The sequence below is a fragment of the Eurytemora carolleeae genome, unplaced genomic scaffold, assembly GCF_000591075.1.
Source record: "Eurytemora carolleeae unplaced genomic scaffold, Eaff_2.0 scaffold1183, whole genome shotgun sequence".
Classification (NCBI taxonomy): domain Eukaryota; kingdom Metazoa; phylum Arthropoda; class Copepoda; order Calanoida; family Temoridae; genus Eurytemora; species Eurytemora carolleeae.
In genome coordinates, this window is record NW_019397078.1 from 75,482 (window position 1) to 96,318 (window position 20,837).

At 32.8% G+C, this 20,837-nt stretch overlaps 1 protein-coding gene and 1 long non-coding RNA gene across 2 annotated transcripts; both read right to left on the reverse strand.

The window, feature by feature from the left end:
* Positions 1-980: 980 nt before the first annotated feature.
* LOC111711662 (GDNF-inducible zinc finger protein 1) lies at positions 981-18,542 on the reverse strand. Its single transcript, XM_023486055.1, has 17 exons — positions 18,458-18,542; positions 15,264-15,383; positions 14,356-14,758; positions 13,240-13,293; positions 12,307-12,355; positions 11,551-11,598; positions 11,359-11,413; positions 10,731-10,789; positions 6,939-6,996; positions 6,554-6,618; positions 4,572-4,652; positions 3,932-4,034; positions 3,503-3,598; positions 2,931-3,005; positions 2,485-2,625; positions 1,602-1,688; positions 981-1,100 (listed from the first exon to the last, which is right to left on the reverse strand). The coding sequence occupies exons 1-17, from the start codon at positions 18,518-18,520 to the stop codon at positions 1,011-1,013; spliced, it is 1,647 nt and encodes a 548-aa protein (XP_023341823.1). The 5' UTR covers positions 18,521-18,542; the 3' UTR covers positions 981-1,010.
* Positions 18,543-18,852: 310 nt separating this feature from the next.
* Positions 18,853-19,550, reverse strand: LOC111711658 (uncharacterized). Its single transcript, XR_002767299.1, has 2 exons — positions 19,422-19,550; positions 18,853-18,933 (listed from the first exon to the last, which is right to left on the reverse strand). It is a non-coding gene; the product is annotated as an uncharacterized LOC111711658 (long non-coding RNA).
* Between the last annotated feature and the right edge of the window lie 1,287 nt (positions 19,551-20,837).

The following is a 20,837-nucleotide window of genomic DNA, read 5'->3' on the forward strand; positions in this document are numbered from 1 at the left end:
CTTGCCCCCCCCCCCCACCCCCAACTTCACTTGACTCAAGCATGATCATGATTGTCAACCGTCTTTTATCTTTTGTCAATTTTAAGAAAAAATACAAAAAATATTTTCTTTGGCGCTTTGCGCATAATTTCTATTAGAACTTCTAACTATTTTATCGTTTTCGACTTTAAGAAGGTCAGTCATCCATAATTTATCCTCTCTAAAAAACTGTTTAAACATGTATAGTGTATATGTGCTTCTCATGTGTATTACATACAATACATATACCATTTAACTTTAAGGTTACACGCAACCTGACAACCTAAGAAGAATAACAAGAAACATAATAAGGATTATATCGGACGGTTAGGACGATTGCAGACTATAATGAGGAAAACAGTCCCTTACTGTATCTGCAAGGACAGATGGAATTCGATATTAAGACTATTATGGATTTTGGACAGAATAAATAAAGTCAATTACTGCTAGAAACTACTTACTACTTAGGACTGCACATACCTAGGATTAAGGGACTATATAGTGGACAAATATGATTAGTGGATGAATTAGAAAAAACTGGTGTCGATTGTAATAGAGGACTTTATATACATAGTCAATATGACTAAGCCAGGGACTAACAAACACTAAGAAATACATAAAAAGAAACTAGAAGAAGACATTTTTTGGCGCTTCGCGCACATGTTTAATGAATTTACTCATGTCGTTCATTTTAAAGCTGTTGGAAGTAAATTTTTTAAACACACGAACAAGCCATGGCTTGATATATATTATTGAGCACAGAGCCAACCCTTTAACCATTTAAAAATGCTGGTCGGGAAAACAGTGCTTCTGTAAAAAAAATTTCGACATGGGGCTAGCCCCACTATATACCCCACCCCCCTTTTCTAAAATCCAATTTGCCCCCCCCTTCGCAAAAGTGCTAAAAGCTAGAGAAAGTTTTATTAAATTTTTTTATTTTTAAAAAATATTTTCGGGAAAAAATGTAAAATAATTAATTACTATGTTAAAGTTTATAACTTTAGACTATTTACCTGTTTAACGTAGATGAATCCAAATATCTCATCACAATAATTACACGTGTACTGTCCTTTCCCCATCATCTAAATTTTTTTTATTTAAATTTTCATATGAACTGTACACGAAAAGATTGTATAGCATATCTCTTCCTCCATCAAAGAAAAAACAGAAAAACCTTCAGATATTAACTCTTAAAATGTATTGAGAAGATTTCTTGCCTCTAATTGATTTAAATGAAATAAATGGCAAAGATTGAGTAAAATCTAAAAAAACTAGTCTTTTAGGCGCTTCCTTTTCTTTTAGCTATTTTAGCTTTTAGTTTTTTCTCTAAAATTCGCCATTTTTAATCGTTCTCAAATTTTCGCGGAATTTGCTTTTTAGCTTATTCAAAAATAAAACATGTCGACATTTTTGTACGGACTAAATGTTCCAACTATGACGGTCTATGTACACTGTACCTTCAATAGGGTCATGTAAGTTGCGACAAGAAATGTGCAGGCCTGATTGGTTTAGCCGTTTTGACATTTATTAGGAAACGGACAAACAGACAAGCCAAGTATTATATTCATATATTTGATCTGGACCTGATGTAGAGTCCTGGCGTGCTTCTGTAGATTTTCAGGAAAAGCATATTGCACCCCACATTCAGCACAAGTATACTTTTTCAGTTCCTGGACATTGTTAAGAGTTATTATTATGATTAATCAGTTCTTTGCTAGGGGTGTAATGTATATTTTCTCCCCCCCCCCAGTTTTGAAAATAATGTTTTCCCCAGAGAAGTTAAGTATGTTTTCCAAGAGAGCAAGTTTTTTAGGGGATATATTCGCTGAATTGGGGAAAATTCAAGATTTTTAGGAGATAAAAGAATTTTTGGGCAAAAGTTTTAAAAGGAATAAAAAACTTGTTCAATTTTTCATCCCTTATATCATTAAAAATCATTTCCTCAGGGGTGGGGGGAGTATGATGCAAAGAACTGTTTTTGCATTACGCTACTTCATAATATTTCAACAGAATCCCGGGAGTATATAATAATTTCGAGCTCTGGGGAAAATGATGAAAAAATTAATATAACAAGGCAATTATTCTCTAATCCTTTATGATACTATTTATTTACAGGTTTCTTTGTTTTCCTCTAAAAAAATCATTAAGTTAACCCAATTCAGTAGATAAACCCTTAAAAATAAACATAGCATAGTTCTAATGCAAAAAAAGTTTCCTAAGGGGGAGGGGAGCTCATTTTTCAAGAAAATATATACCCAGCTAAAGCTTAATGTATCTCTTAAATTCTGCTAAAAGATCAAATTTCTTTTCCCAAATTTTTACTTTAGATCAATCTTAAGCCGGTATTTAAAAAAATTATCTTTAAAGCATGCTTGAGACGGTAGGCTTGTATTTCCAATTTATTTTGCTAATGGAAGCAACACTGACCTAATTTTGTCTTTGGACATAATGCACTTAATAGAATACCTTTAGGACTTTCTTAAGTGGGTATGCCTCTATTTCTTCAGAAGTTTCCAGACTGAGAATTGCCTGAACATCCCTCTGCTTCCTAGATTTTTCTTCTTTTAACCAGTCAAGCTGGGCTCCATGGTAATTTATAATATGGTCCTAAACACATTCAAATTATGACAACTATACAAATATACAAATTATACAACTGTATTCTAATATTTTAATGATAGATTATAAAAACAAGATCGTATCTTTCCAATAGTTTTAGCAGTGCTTAGGATTCGGATCCGTAAGATCCGCAAAATTTTGGCTTCCTGAATACGGATCCGGATCCGGATCTGCAAAATGTCCAGATCCGAATGAGAAAAACTTATTGGAGCAAGCTTTTTTCTTCAAATCTGTTCAGAAATATTTAAAGGGCCTGAAAAAAAAACTTTTAATAATAAGCGTTCTTTACTGACCTCTCGAAGAGCAATTGTCTTAAACTTTTCTTGGCAGAATCTACAGATTTGTTTAGACCTTCCATTACATTCATCCTTCAACACAATATTATTCTCTACAACATTTCTCACGCTCCGAGGCATCTTAAGGGGGCAGGGGTAAATTGGGGGGACCGTCCCCCTCCTCGACAAATTGTGGGCATATTCCCCTGGAAAATATAGGGCACAACAATAGAGGGGGACAACAGTAGTCGATCCCTTTATTAGATTTTTTAAAAAAATTCCTGTGGCGCCACTATCAGTCAAAATTTTGTCTTCAAAGGCTTCTGGCAGGATTTTGACTTAAAAATTACCAAAATACAATAATATAATTTTAAGGGGGGGGTGATAAAATAATATAAAATAATTTAACTAAATAATTCATCAAATTTGTTTCAGGCCTTAATAAAATACCCACTCAGGACCCATACAACCGTGAACTTGGAACCCCATTTGAGCAATCTCAAGTTAACTGATGCTATGTTTCATATATATTGGACAATTTAAGCCAATAAATTGAGTTCATTCTATTCCTAATTTTGAATGATACTTACAGACAATGGGGAAGGGTGTTTATTAGAATAGTGCCTGGAGAGGCCTGAAGGTCTACTAATCTTTAACCCACAGGTAGAACACTGACAGGATTTATCCTAAATATTCAGACAGGGTTCACAAAATTCAATATTGATTAAGGGAACAGAAAATACAGATTTACATACATACATTTTTTCCTTAACCATCATTTAACTAATTTACCAAAAAAAATATTCTTTTTATATGTTTCTTTTTTACAGGCAAGATATTTTATTAACTTACTCTCTACATTATTAAATAATAAAATTTGTTGTTAAAACAAAACAAGTAACAATATAAGATCTGAAAAAGAAACCAATGTGTAACCCCAAACTTTAATGTAAAAGTTAAAAATGTTCTCTTGTTAAATTTATAAAAAATGTCTCAGAATTGACTATAGTTGATGATACCTTAGTGTGGGACTGAACGTGTAGTTGAAAATGATCCTGTCTGTTAAATCTTTTATCACAGAAATTACAAGAGTGTTGACATCTACCAGGAGTATGTTTCTCTCTAGAAGTAAAAATCAATTCTTTAAAAGACTCGTTGACTACTGTAAAAAGTTTTGGAAAGATATTATAATAATAATAACAACCAAAACATTAATTAGCAGTTAAACTATAAGAGGCGTCCAAAATACGGAAATTATTTTTAATAAATGTTAGTAAAAATTCTTGAAATAAAAGAACTACTAAAACATATTCGATTTATTGTTTTATATATAAGTATGTAAAGAGCAAACATTATCATTATCATTATTTTCATTGTATTTCAAACTAAAGGTCATTGTACTTTGTCCTTAGGTTGATTGTTAATAATAATAATAATATAACGTAGATTGAATTTGACAAATCTTTTGAAGAACTAACTCCAGAATAAAAACAATCCAATACCGTCAAACATTATAAAAGACTAAATCCGTTCTCACCTATAGGTTGTTTCCCTCATTGGTTTGACTATATTATGAAATTGCTCTTTATCAGAATATTGTTTAGAAGTTTGTGATATCAAATTAACAATTAGGATAAGTTTTGTTAAGTCAGTAAATACCTGTAGTGAGCATTCATGTTTCCCCAAGTAGAGTAAAGCTGGAAGCAATCCGGGCATTGATACTTCTTATTAATACTTTCCCTGCAAAATTAAACAAAGTTTTAAGTTAACTCCGGTAAAATGAGGAGAATCAGTAGATAGATCTGAAGACCTCCAGAGGTCAAAATATGAAATCAATGAAAATAATTGATTAACTCTGTTATATGAATGGAATAATTGCAGATTTTTTCTCTATTGTTCGCTCATTTTCTTAAAATCATAATGATATCATGATTGGTTCTGAACTCCAAAAAAACCCCAATGATTCGATGCATAACATGACCCATTTTCTTGCTTTCAAGTTTTGACTGTCTGATGGCACATTCCTAAACACCAAACACCTTTGATTCGATACCCAACATGACCCATTTTCATAGATTTAATATTTTGACATCTGCCCCCCCCCACATTTAAAAAATAAGTATGCAGTGTTGAGAATTTGTTAATATTTGGACCATTTCGGTTCAAATGTTTATCAATACCTTGCAAACTTGAAATATGTACATATTAAAATTACAAACTTGAAATATGTGCATATTCAAATTATTGCGAACTTGAAATATGTTCATGTTCAAATTGCAAACTTGAAATATGTACACATTCAAATTGCAAACTTGAAATATGTTCATGTTCAAATTGCAAACTTGAAATATGTACATATTCAAATTGCAAACTAGAAATATATTCATGTTCAAATTGCATCCTTGAAATATGTACATATTCAAATTGCAAACTACAAATATGTTCATGTTTAAATTGTAAACTTGAAATATGTACATGTTCAAATAGCAAACTTAAAATATCAAATAGCAAACTTGAAATATGCAAATATTCAAATTGCAAACTTGAAATATCAAAAAGCAAAATTGAAATATGTACACATTGAACATTTGAAATATGTACATATTCAAAATGGAAACTTGAAATATGTGTATATTCAAATTGCAACCTTGAAATATGTACATATTCAAATTGCAAACTTGAAATATGTACAAATTCAAATTGCAAACTTGAAATATGTTCAAATTGCAAACTTGAAATATGTACAAATTCAAATTGCAAACTTGAAATATGTACACATTCAAATTGCAAACTTGAAATATGAACAAATTCAAATTGCAAACTTGAAATATGTTCAAATTCAAATTGCAAACTTGAAATATGTACATATTCAAATTGCAAACTTGAAATATGTAAAACTCAAAAGCCTATAATTTTAATAAAAAATAGCAGAGGGGAAGGGGTTTTCTAGAATAAGGGTTTATGGGATTAAATAGAATTAAAGAAACACTAATAAAATCTTTTAGATTTATCAAATTGTATAAAAAATCTGATCATTTTATGTTTTTTCTTGACCAACTATTGGTTAATTCACAGTGAGAACTAAATCTAATGTGTACATCCAAGAAAAGTAAATTCAAGAGCAAAAATTGGCTTGGTTTGTAGGTTATTTAGCTCTGTGCGCATAAAGAAATATATGCAAAAATTGGCTTGGTTTGTAGGTTATTTAGCTCTATGCGCATAAAGAAATATATGCAAAAATTGGCTTGGTTTGTAGGTTATTTAGCTCTATGCGCATAAAGAAATATATGCAAAAATTAGCTTGGTTTGTAGGTTATTTAGCTCTGTGTGCATAAAGAAATATATGCAAAAGCCCATTGAAGTTTTTTTCCATGGCCAGACTCAGATTTAGAGATAGGGCTTTCAAAACATTTATAAATGATCTAATAATCATGTTAAACAGATTTGGTAATTCGTTTAGTAAATGCTACTGCAGGGTTTCACTATATATATATGCTGATTAAAGTGGTGAATTTGTATATCATGGCGTTTAGATAATTTACAAACGTATTGAAAGTTCTAGCACTAAATTTGACCTTGGACAATTATTTAAAAATTTACATAAAGAGGCTAATAATGTCCCAAATGTGTTATTACTATACCTTTTTTTGCTCATTAGATGACAGTGAACTAAATGCTTCTTGAGATCGGATCGAAAGGGAAATATCTAAATAATAAATGTCAATATTTAATCAATAGTATCACCAGCGACCAGTCAGGTTTTGACTGGACAGTTAATTTCCTTATTATGTTTTTCAAGAAAAAGTAAAAGTACTTAATTTTATTAGAACTATTGAATTAAAAAGAAAAAGTTTTTTCAAATGACAATAAAAAATGCAACGCACTTGTTTCTTGCTCAAATTTAAAGGAGTGATTGGAAAAATGCTGCTCAATTCTATGTACTACTTAGTTTGCAGTGCCTTATAAATGGAAAGTCAGTTGAAATTACGTCTACAAGTACAAGTAAATTATAAAGCAGACTATTACCTTCTCACCAGAGCATACACAACATTTAAAAGTCTTCTTTCTATCACCCTCTGTCGATCTAAAACAAACAAAAATATAATGGAATTTTTACTTTTACTCACTCTAGAGTCTAGGAGCAGATAAACTAGACATTTAGGGCGCTTCGTGCTCATCTTCCATTTAGGTTGTGAACATTTTCTCTTTTAACACACTGTAAAACAAAAATAAGACAAAATTTCGCGGATTTAAAAAAAAAATTTCGATTTACAGACAGGCAAAGATATTTAAAAATATATACTGAATACATTTTTTTCTCCAATATGCCTTTGCTTCTCTTACAAAGCCGCCACACACCTAAATCTTGCAAGAACTAAATTATCCAGGCTTTTTTATATTTCAACATTTTTTAAGTAAATGAGTAAGTAAACATGAAATAAGTAAATAAGTAAATGAGGCGAATAAATCTATTTATACTTTGCTTGTTTGGGATCCCACGTGACCTCAGGGAAGATTAAGGGTTGATCGAATTTTCAAAAATTTGCCTCTAACAAAATTCGATTTTTGGAAATTTTGTAAATCCACAAATTTTTTGATAAAGTCCGCGAAATTTTTGTTTTGTTTTTGTTTTACAATGTATACAAAGAGAAAAGGTTCACAAGATAAAAGAAAATAAGCGCAAAGCGCCCTAAAATCCTAGTAGAATTAAATACACCCCCATTGCATAAATTCATACCACAACCCACCCTTTCCCACGCATAACATTTAACATGTAGGGGGAAATTTCACTTTTTGTCCAAAAATAATTAAAAATACAGGAAATAAAAAAAATATGATAATCTTATGAGGAAAAAAATGTAATAACGGAAATTCTTAAACGAGATGAAATAATAAAGAATACATCAAGATTATTTCATCGAGTTTAAGAATTCCATTATTACATTTTTATCCTCCTAAGATTATTATTATATCATATTTGTGAGGTTCCATGGGCACATACCCAAGAAATTATATTAAAAAATAATTCTGGTAAAATCCGACTATTATAAGTTGAAACAGTTCACATTATGAAAGGTTGCAAATAAGTTTTATGCTCTTGTTCTGACTATCACTGTTTTTTTTTATTTTTCTAATGTTAAAATGTTAAAACCATTTTATAAGTAAAAATTGATTCTTAATTTGAAAGTAATGCATGTGATGTGATTGTTTCCTTAGTTTAGTTTGTTTGTTAACCAACTTCTAATGAATTTGCTTGTTTTTCAAGTTGATACTACATTTAAATACAGTATGTTGAATGTGCCCTGAGTTTTATTTAGATGGGGAGAAGATATTGTAGTGGGTTGTCTTAATCTACTGAACAAAATCTTGAAATCATTTACAGAAGAAATCATTTCCTGGATATTAAATCCTAAATCTTCCAAAAAAATGAGAAAGCAGGTTATCCAACAAGAATCAGTTCGACATGAGCTGATGAAGATCCTTGTCTTTTATTCATGAAGCAAGATTTACTGGTTTGTTTTCATTGCTCTGGATTGCTAAGACCCCACTAAAAGTTTGTGACAATAGTATTTCAATGATAAGTTTTTATAAACTAACATTTTTGGTTTTGATTGTGATTTCACTTCATCATCTCGAGCTATGCGAGATATGGTGACTACTGACTCAGGCTGAGGTACTTTAAACTTTATAAAGTGAAAAGACAATTAATTGAAATTGTGAAGACATGACAAACCTTTCCATTTTTGAAAAGAGCTCTGACCGTACTATTACAAATATGCAGAGATTTGCAAAATCTTACCAAACTTGATTTGCAATGAAGAAAAACTAAAAACAAATTGAATAAAGTAGGCAGTCGGGCAGTATGCTTTGAGACTCTTGAAGTTTTAAGTACTTGGCTAATTCTTTTTGGAAAGGTCAGAAAATGTTAATTAAACACAGGGCCGGTTCCACTCTTCTGTCAGGACGAAGGTTAAGATTAAAATAGAAATTCCTGAATTAAGATATATCAATACTTCAAAAAACGAAAAAGGTAAGTTTGCATGTCTTAATAAACTAAAAAAGGTAAGTTTGCATGTTTTAATATTCAAGAACAAGGTAAGTGAGCATGTTGTTTTAAAGTATAAAAAGGGAAGTTTGCATGTTTTAATAATCTAAAAAAGGTAAGTTTGCATGTTTTAATATTTAAGAATAAGGTAAGTGAGCATGTTGTTTTAAAGTATAAAAAGGTAAGTTTGCATGCATTAATATAAAATAAAAAGGTGTGTGCAGTGCATGTTGTCAGTACAAAATAATTAAGTTAATATCAATATTGATCTATGTTAAGAAGATCAATATAATGAGCGTGTAAAAATCAATATTCTTCAAATAGTGTAATAATTTCCATTATATCATATCTGTTCGGTTCCATAGTAGTAAACCTATCGTGTAAGAATTTCCATTATTACACGGTTCAGGAGGAACAATTTTAATATTGTTCCCTTCCTAGCGTTTAAGAATGCTTATTCTTACACTGTAGGTGCAGAATTTTCATTCTTTATCGCTCAGACCGTGTAAGAATGGAAATTATTAATTGTTATGATCTGAGAGTTACTTTTAAAAACATTTATTCCTGTTTCGAGGATTTTTGGTAATGAAGACGACATTTTCATATTTTCCAGGAATGTTCGAAAACAAGTTGTAAGCTAAATATTATTTTAAAAAACAAAATCAAAACATATTATGAAATATCATTTATATACAAATGTGGCGAAAAATAGTCGATGGCCATAGGTTGTAATATCTATTGTTTGAAATTAAATAGATTTTTTTATGGTCTAAGTCGTATGTTGCATCTTTCTGAATTTGTATGGACACTACGTTCTTCGGTATTAGTTGTTTTTAACAATTTTCTCCTTATAGACGCAACAGATAGAAGTAAGATTAGTAGTGATCAAAAGCACTTTTTTATCGCATTAAGCCTATACCCCCTTTCATTTTTCGCGAACACTCCATTTAATCTCCTCTTTTTGGAAGAATTAGGATCTAATATCCAGGAAATGATTTCTTCTTTAAATTATTTCAAGATTTTGTTCAGTAGATTAAGACAACCCAATACAATACCTTCTCCACATCTTAAAAAACTCAGGGCACATTCAACATGCTGTATTTAAATGTAGTATCAACTTGAAAAACAAGCAAATTCATTAGAAATTGGGTAACAAACAAACTAAACTAAGGAAACAATCACATCACATGTATTACTTTCAAATTAAGAGCAAATTTTTACTTATAAAATGGTTTTAACATTTTACCTTTGGAAAATTAAAAAAACAGTGATAGTCAGAACAAGAGCATAAAACTTATTTGCAACCTTTCATAAGGTTAACTATTCCTCCTTGAAATAGTCGGATTTCACCAGAATTATTTTTTAGTATAATTTCTTGGGTATGTGCCCATGGAACCTCACAAATATGATATAATAATAATCTTAGGAGGATAAAAATGTAATAATGGAATTCATAAACTCGATGAAGTAATCTTGATGCATTCTTTAACTCAGGCCGAGTTTAAGAATTTCCATTATTACATTTTTTTCCTCATAAGATTATCATATTCTTTAATGCTTGGAGCGTAAAAGAATATGTTTACATTCTTTCACCTACAGTGTAAGAATAAGCATTCTTAAACGCAAGGAAGCGAACAATAATAAAATTGTTCCTCCTGAACCGTGTAATAATGGGAATTCTTACACGATAGGTTTACTTCTATGGAACCGAACAGATATGATATAATAATTTTTACTAAAATATTAAATCCAGTTTGAGTATTGGATTTTACCTTATACAACCCTGTTCAGTTTTATTCTCTAACCATCCATTGATTTCAGAAAACTTTTTCTAGGAAAATATATTCTCAACAGACTAAATATAAAAGTACAGGTATTTAACAAACCAACCTGTTAAAAAATTAAAATGATAACATGTTTGTACTAAAGAACATAATAAACCAAGAGTTTATGGGGGTCAAGGATGTTGACCTAAGGCTACAGAATACTACGGGTTCTGGTAACCCTGCACCCGAGTACGCTTGCATCCAGAATTCAGCGATAGTACATGCCTTAAGCGGACTAAACAGGCTACCCCAGGCTTGATTGATATGCGCATAGTTCGGGGGAGTTCTCATGGGTGGGATTGCTTGGGGCCAGGAACAACCCAAGAAATTTTCTTTAAATAAATACTGAACACTATACACAGGAGAATGGGGGGAGGAGAAACTAGTGCTATTCAAATAATTAAAAGATTTTGAAGATGAGGTTTGACCTAATTGAGTCCTAACTGAAGCTTTCATAGGGAAAAAATTGAAAAGGTCACAAAGTGGTACCAGTAATAGTCATCAACTTTGTCTTGTTTCCTGTTTCAGGTCAGATAAACCCTCTTAACTTCCCCACTCTTTTAAAGTTTATTACCTCTATATCAACTAGATTATCATCTTCTTCTTCTTCTTCTTCTTCTTCTTCAGATCTGATAATAATTATAACATAAACAATACTATTGGTCAATATTTATGTCAAAATAAAAAAAAATTCAACAGTTTGCCTGTTAAGATCTTCTGGTCTAAGAAAGTATAAGACAATAAGAATACAATATTCTATACTTACTTCATAAATCTGGGTGTTAGTTTCTTGTTCTTAAAGCTGAGTTTATCACTGATAAATTAATAATCTAAGGATTCGCCAAACTTGACTTAATTTTTTTTTAACATTGTAAAATTTTTGTTTATCAATTTTTAATCCACTTCCTACATTACGCACAAATAGTCCAACAGATATTAATAATAATAATTATCACTGTTAATCCTTCAATCTATGATTGTATCCTTCAGCTCCAATAAGTTCTTATGAATCAAGGAAAGTTAATTGCAGTTGCGTACACTCTGCGTACATGTTGAAACCAGTTCTCTCTAGGCGGAATTTGTCAACAAGAATAGATGCATCGTTGTTCGTTTAGTATCTGAGGGGGTTAAAAGCATTAAATTTTGATAATTTACATAATATTTTCCTATGACCAGAATATTTCATTGATTTTTTTATGTGAAGATGGATCCCATGTCAGGCTTCGACATCCTTCTTGTGTTTACATTACCGCCCAGAGACAGTACACTGCAGTACAAAAGAAGCGTACACCTCTGAAATACCTTTCCTTGCATTAAATCCTTGCAATGAATCAACCCAGAAAAAGGTAAGTATAAATTCAGGGGTGGGAGACGGCTATTATGTATGGTTAGATTGTTTTAAAAACTTTTGAATTTGAAATTATTCTGATTTGTAGCAATTTTGCGGTAAAGCTAAATAAAAGAAAATAATTATTTTTTGTCGATTCAGCGAAATTTCATCAAAAATAATCCAAGTTATTTCCTATAGTGAAAGGGCTTTTTAACTTCAGAGGAAGACGCAGCCACATCATCTTATAAAATTGAAGAATCATCAAAATTAATCAATCAATCGTCTCATCAATCAATCAATCAATCAATCAATCGTCTCATCAATCGTCTCATCACTCACTCACTCACTCACTCACTCACTCACTCACTCACTCACTCACTCACTCACTCACTCACTCACTCACTCACTCACTCACTCACTCACTCACTCACTCACTCACTCACTCACTCACTCACTCACTCACTCACACATTCATTTATTCATTTATTCATTTATTCATTTATTCATTCATTTATTCATTCATTCATTCATTTGCTAGTTAATTCATTTTAGGTATAAACTAAGGAAAGGAATGTAGTTTTAAAGGGAGTGACTGGCTACTGGTTAGGTATTGGTTAGGATTTATTTAATACCTATAAAACATTCTTACGTTCTACAATTGCTACATAAGATAAAAAACACGAGCTGGATGATTCTGGAAGTTTCCTTATGAGAGTATATTTTAAAATCATAAAATAACCCATTCGAAAAAGGTAACAAAAGGAACGGACATATTTCTCAAAGAAAGTATGGATGAAAATAACAAAGAATTCATTAGTTTTTTGTCCTCCTTATCATGAATGAATTCTTAAATTTCTAAAAATTTATTCGCAGGTTTCTTCACATGTCGTCTTCGCAATGAAATTCAAGGAAACGTTTGGGATAAAAATCAAACATCAAAGAACAGACGACATAAAAAAATCACATATTTTCGATAATAAACGATAATTTTTATTTTCCCAACCTGCTTCTAAACTTGAATTTCCGATCTTGGGTAGCAATATTAAAATATTAATATGAAATATTTTTTTCAATTTTTAAGTAAAGAGAAATTGATCCAACCTTATGACTAGGGATATTTTTTACCTAAAGCGATTTCTTCACCCTCGACTTCATCCTCAGACTCGGAGCCTCCGCCATCTACGCATTAACTCATAAGTGGTAAATATTATTTTCAAATAATTATTGTTTATTTGAGGGCCGGAAGGGTTTCCCTTCTTTTAAAATCCCTTGCCCATATACTAATTACAAACCTTAAACAAAGCTGTTACAAAAATTAAAAAATTTCTGGTTTAAGGGTAGAGCGCGGGTTAATAGGACTAATTTTATGCGCCAATCTTCTAATTTGATTATGGACATTTTTTCTTTGTATAGTATAAAACAAAAACAAAAAAGTTTGCGTATATCATAAAATTTGTCCGCGAATTTTCAAAATTTTACAAAATTTTTTGAAATTTTCATTATTCATAAACCTTCCCTGGGGTCACGGGAGGCCCCAAAAAAATTTGGGCCCGTTTCAATACAAAATGACAAACAGGGAAGCAAACAAGCATAGTATATATATATAGATGTATAAACCTGACAATCATTTCATAATGTTTGTCTCATATCTTATGGTTTTTAGATGTCATAAACATAAATTTCCTGGTATAGAAAAAATTAAGAAAAATGCTTTTATGAGAAAAAATTTAAATATTTCATAAGTTCCAGAAGTATTGGAAGTATTGTGATGTAATATCGGAATTATGTGTATTGAGTATCCAACATAGTTCCTGGAACAATAACCATTAATAAGTCTGAATTCACCAGAAACTCCTTATTTAAAATATCCGTTCATCTAATTATCTAACAGGCAACAGTAGGTCTTAATTATTGTGATTATGAACTCCATATTCATAATATTCATAATATAGAGTTGGTGTGTTCAATGCCTATACACACAGATGCAGTGGTACAACGAGAAAATTGTGGAATATTTGTTTAGATCTTTCTAATTTGTATTTATTAAGAAATGTCGTAAAGAATTTTGTTCAGGGCCCATTTAAAAAAATTAGCTTTGTTACAAAACAACATTTCACTATTTAAAAGAAAGAAAAAGATGACAATCAATTCATTATTTTTGGATTCCACTGTAGTAAAAAAATAAATCATTAAATGTACAACTTTTAATTCGGAAATTGTTAAAGATTTTTTTTTAATTACCTTGCAGAGTTTTCAGCTGACTAACAGCTCCGGCCACAGTTGTAACGGGTCGGGCTCCAGCCTTTGGCTTTGGAGCTTTTCTATAAGTGATTGGAGCAGCAAAAGCAGAAGTTTTAGGAGGAATTGTTCCAGGTTTCATTTTAACCAAGAATTTAGCCAATGGATTAGCTTTGGGTGCAGTCTTGGAGTCAGATTTGGGAGTTTTTGCTCCATTGTTTGAGGATTTAGTTCCCTTGGGGGTTTTGAGTTCGGTGACTGTTTCAGGTTTGGTGGGTTCCGGCTCCAGGTTGGGTTTCTCCTCAGATTTGGTGGATTCTGACACTGGTTTAGGTTTCTTGTGTTTCTTCTCATCTTTAGGTGTAACTAAACTCTCCATTTTATCTGTGTGGCCCTCTCCAGGATTCTAAACATGGATTTATTAAAAATAATAAAACGAAAAACATAAATTCACATCACTTCTGACTTCAACGTCATATTTTAAAGCACGAATTTCTTTACAGAAACGTTTGCAGTTTAAAATTTAAATCTAAAAAAAGTTAACACCTTAATCCTATTTTTAATCTTTACTTGCTTTTTAACAGGGTTTCGAGAAGTTACTAAAACTTAGGTTGAAGGGTTATAAAAAATCCAAATTCTTAACCAAAGAGAATTTTTTGCTTTTTTTAACACATAACAGAACATTAGTGGGGAATTGATATAAGGGGATATTTAATGCAGGTACTTCAGGGGAACAGGGGAAGGATTTAGAAATTATGTACTGCTGAGTGTACTGTTGATTTTTATTCCTCAAAAATACTCCAAAACAAATCAAATCAAATCATGAATAATAGGGAAAGCTTTAGGCACCATTAAACATCCCTCAAAAATACTGCAAACTCAGTGGGACACTCTTGTTTCAAATTGATTACCTTCTCCATCTCTTGTTGGTGGAACTTAGCCCAGTCCTCCGTCATGCTTGTATCCTCACCATCCCCCTCCCTCTCATCTCCAGTCAGGAGTTCAATATCAGAGTCAGTATCCGCCTGCTTCTACAAACAGATGAAGAGTTAGGAAATTAGGAGAGTTGAACTGGACTCAACTTGATGATGTTACAAGGTTTGTATATTTTCATGGAAAATAATTCTTTAAATCCTTCAAATCCCGTTTTTTTCCAGGGATTAAAGGTTTTTAATATATGAGGTCAAAAATGTTTCAAGTTAATGATGTTTTATTTTTAATTCCGAATAATTATTTAAAATTTAAATTAGTTAAACAAGAAGTAAAAGGTAATTAGAAAGGCAGGACTGAAGATTTTTGGTAAACCTAGACAAAGGGAGAAAAAGAGGAAAAAAGTCAAGATCAGCAAGTCCCTGAGAAAACTTAAGGACAGGCAAAAGTGGTTGGAAAAGTCGACCAAGAGATTAACGATATCTAAAGCGGCACGGAGATTGGCTGGCGCAATCTGGAACGTTGAGGAGGAACAAAAACTGAGTGAGAAATTAATGCAATTGCATGACATGTCCGACAAATGCAGGGCTCAGAGTCTAGATGATAAAATGAAGAGGCGGAATGAGTTAAGGATGAAAACTTTACTAAAATCTGAACAGTTCTGGGCCTTGCTGAAGAAGGTAATGAAACAAATGTCGTCTTTGAGTGCAGTAGAGGATGCGGATGGACAATAAGTGACAAAACACGAAGCTGATACTTATACTTACTTGAATACTTGTAGATTTGTCATCAGAGTTCCAGATAAAAGTAGTAGTTCTACTTGAACTTGGAAAAATAAATAGGGGACAGAAATCTTTGACTTCAAAGGAGAGCAGCTGGTCATAACAGCTTATGCAGTGCATCATGAGGACCAGGGAGAGTGGATTAGGAAAGATCATAATGGCACAAAGTTTGAATCGGAAGTGTGTGCTCCAATATCAGAAAGATTTATTCAAAACCTGGTAAATAGCCACAAGGAAAGAGAGCACCAGGTGTAGATGAGATACCAACCAGATTATATAAAAATGCGTCAGAACTATTTAATAAGAGGCTAAATGAGTTGGTTAATGAGTGCCTGGAGTCAGGAGAGACGCCTGAGTGCCTGAATACTTGTCACTTGTAGACAAGAAAGAAGCATCACTTAAAATCTCAAATAAGCGACCAATAATAGTCTCCAGCTTAAAATTAAGTGTAATCACCAAAACACTCAACCATAGAATGTTGAAGATTTGTGAGAGAGAAAACCTGTTTGGAGATTCAATATGGATTCAGACCAGGGAGGTCAAACACAGATTGTACATTCCTTTTGTTGGCTGCAGTAAGGAAAGCTAAGAAACGGAAGTACAGGATATCAGTAGCATTCTGTGACCTGTGACTCTATAAGGAACTAGAGTGCAGCGGATTTGGGGGCAAAGTGTTACAGGATGGTGCAGTCAACGTATTATAATGATAACGCTGTAATTAAGTTAAGCCGAGGTTTGTCTGCCCCCGGTCTGGTTTACATGTGGAGTTAAGCAAGGATGTGCCCTATCACCATTGTTATTTGCATTATTTATTGCTGGACTAGGGATCCGGTTGGAAGAGACAAAATTATGGATCGAAATTGGTGGAGTGCATTTGACCGGACTATTCTTCACAGATGATTTGATAATGATGTCCAAAACTCCAATCAGAGGAATGTGCTACTTACTAGGGCAACTAAACCAGTTCTGTACAAGTATGAATATGGGTCTGTCAGTAAGTAAATCTTTTGTCCTCACCACAGGGGATCAGGGTAAGAAATAGAGAATTGGGGACTCGGAGGATACACTGGAAGAATCCTTAGTTGCTAAATACCTAGGAGTCAACATTCAACTGCGAGGCAGGTGTATTTTAAACAGGGAAAAAGATGAAGTGTCGTCGGCGCAGGTATGCCCATTCAATCATGAGCCTAACTAGGGCAGAGTTGGACAGGTCAAGAGTTGCAAAAGAACAACAGAGGCTCTGGAAAAGATCCAGGTGGAATTGGAAACTTCATACTGCAGGTTCCCAGGTCAACCTCGAAAGTATCCACATGGACAGAGGCAGGACTCATGCCCATGAAGTATAGAATCTGGTTGAGAAAGGCCAGATATTATTGGAGGGCGATTAACAAGAAACAAGATCCTATTCTTACTGAATGTCTCAAGGAAGCAATGGAGAACCCAGAGGAGGATGAGTGGGCCAGGGACATCAAGGAAATTGAAGATGCTATTGAGGCCAACATCTCATATCTAAATCTTAAGCAGCTGCGTGAGAAATTTAACGATGTGGCCATTAAAGACGTCCTAGATGCCAAGCGTGAACACAGTTCACTCCAATCTCAACCACAACCTCGAGAATGGTTCTAACTGCAGGATCATGTAAATCACTCTAGGCGGAGAAAAATCATAAACATGGCCAGGTCTGGCAATCTTCAACTAGGAAATCATATGAAAAATAAGTATGGAAACCAGTGGAAGTTGTGTCCATTATGTAGTGCAAATGGCCCAGATGTTAGGCTAAATGATACTCGAATGCCCAGCAACGAACGAGGAGAGAAAGAAGTCTGGACTAGTCAACTATATACAGCAGTACCCAGGGAAGGCCAACAAATACATCCTGAGACGATACCTGGGACAGGATGGATGTGGGAGACTGAAACTGCTAAACCGGGCTCGTGACATACATACTATAGTAGAGAGATGGATGATTCGAACCCAACATCTGTGAGGTGAGAAATTATATTAATTTATCAAATACAGGGGAGTAATAATTGAACAAAGTAATATTTAAAAAAAAAGATTAGTTGCCAGACCAATATATTTCCTTTCTAAATTTTATTGGAATCGATTTTACACAGAAATAAAGTACCCTCAACACTGGGCCTGTGTCCCAAGAGGGAGTGGGTGGGTTGGTGAATGTCAACCTGGGGATTCGGCTAACTCAGGTTCCATATAATCCCTACACCTAGTTCGCTTACATCCAGGGTTTAAATTAGGACATCCCCTAAGCGATTAACAAACAGACAACCCTGGGCGGGGTTGCTCACATATCAGGAGGGGAAGTACGGATGGGTGTGACTTCCTTGGGCACCAGAACATCCCCAGAAGTGTTTTTTAATAATAATAATACAAACCTCAGAATTCTTCTTTTCCTTTTTCCCATTCTTCTTGAAAGCTAACTTCACTCGACCTTTCATAGTCTCAGGACGCTCCTATACAAACATTTATCTTTAAAAAAAAGTAGATTATTCAAATGCTTTCAATTAATCTTACTTTTTAGCAACTGCTCCAAGAAAAACATTATTTCGAAATGTATTATGAAGCTCATTCAAAAAAAAAATAAGTTGTCTTTATTCATTTCTCTTAAAATGAAGTAGTTTCTTGATTTTGAGTTATATGCAATACTGTACTTATATANCACGGTGAAAAATGCTTCTACTCAGAATTTCTTCTGGTAAATTTAAAACTAAAAACAGACAACTTTACTTCAGCTTAACACTGGTTAATAAAATAATTGTTTTTTTTGTTTTTTTTTTTTGTTCCTTTGGTTCCGGAGTAGCGGCTGCAGCATCTGAGAGTTTTCTCTTCCTTTGCACTTCTTCACCTTCACCTGAACAAATACACTGTTCAAGGGCAAGGATAAAAACTTTTGAATTGTTAATCCTTGAAACAATAATTTTACTCGTATCCTTTGTCAAAGGATTAAATTATTTACTCGTAGATATCCCATGGTCGGAACCCAAGCAATAGTAGCTTTAAATTTAGATACTTTGCCTTAAAATTAAAAAATTTCCACAGTTCATATCGAGATCAAGCATTGCATATTTTTACTATCTTACTTAAGTATCGGCCTTAGGATTTCCTAGTAGATACAAGGAAAACAGAACATCATTTAAATATATTGCTTTTAAAGGGACATTCGACGTTTTAAATTCTAGTTTCAAAATTGTGCCCTTTTAAACTTTGTCAAAGAAAAGACGGAGATATTTACATCATTCAGGGATTTTGTAAAGTCATTATGTCCAAATGTCTTATATTTGAGCACAAAACTGATAAAATAAAATGAGTGATTTTTTATATTTTTTTTAAGGAACTTACTTGACTGTTTGTTAACTGGAGCGAAGGGAAGTCTGGCTTGTTTCATCTTTTTCCCCGGAGGTGTAAGAACACTAGCCGACTCCTCTACCATATTTATTTTATAATTATCTGAAATATTTGTTAATTTTTTAAATTGATAAAACAAAAATAATGCAAAGTCTAAAGTTGGATTCAGTAAAATAAATGTTTGACCGCAGGAGAAATTAAAAAATTGTAACGATAAATTCTTTCTGATGAAGACAAAAAAAATAAATCAATTGTGAAAGGAAAGAAATAAGATTTTAAAATGGGGAAAACAACACTAGCCTTGGTGAGAGACTGAATAGTTTTTATAAGTTTGGTTCCGGTCTACCCTCCTTCACTACTTTTCTGTAACTGGGTTCAAAGATTTTTAAGAGTCAGTCAACTTGGAGGATTACAGGGAAATAATCTCGCGCATTGGTTAATTTTATTTTCAACTATTCCAAATAGTTCTAATTCGAAAAGGGAACCCAGAACATCACTGGAGGCTGCTCCTCCATCACTGGAGCCATCACTTGAGGCTTCTCCTACATCACTTGAGGCTGCTCCTCCAGCACTGGAGGCTGCTACTCCATCACTGGACAGTTTTTTTGGGACATCCTGTGGATAAATATTTAGATTGAACTGCGTAATATAACTAGAAGACTGTTCGAAAAATGACAACTTACAGCGTATAGCGACTTTTTGAGTGTGAATAGTTGACAATTTTCAGACGAATTTGTCGAATTTGACACAGAATTAAGGATGAGGTAAGTAACTAGACAAACAACAGGATATAAGTAAAAAAAATGATAATGAAGTTCTTGATGTTGATTTTCAATGGTTCTGTTCTCCACTGCGGTGTACTTGATGGAGTTCCTCTGCGCGTCCACCTGCACATAGTGAAGTAGGGTATCTATGAAAAGCATTTTTCATGAAGATTAATAATTCTTAATTGATATTGACTGAAAGGATTTCGATTTTTCTAGATGACCAAAAATAAAGGTGGCTCAAAATCATTTAATCCAGAAAAGATAAAATTTGAGGATAAATTACATCAACTATTAGTGGGGTTGAAGATGCAATCTGATAATTTTCGGCGACGTACAGGCAAAAAAACAATGATTTTTTACGAAAATGACGAGTTTGACCATGTCGGACTTATAAAAAGCAAAATGCCGGCTCGAACGTCGAAGGGCTATATAAATCTTCAATTAATGCAATTATTAAAAATGAGCAAAGTATCGAAACAAAAACTTTTTTATTTTATGAAATTTTGGAATTTTGATTTTTACAATAATTGCGTATTTGTATAGAGTCACCATAGTTGAACCGACATTTCGAATTTTCTAAGTCGTTCGTCCTGAAAATCGTCAATTTAATAAAAATAAATCAGTTTTTTGACCATAACTTCCA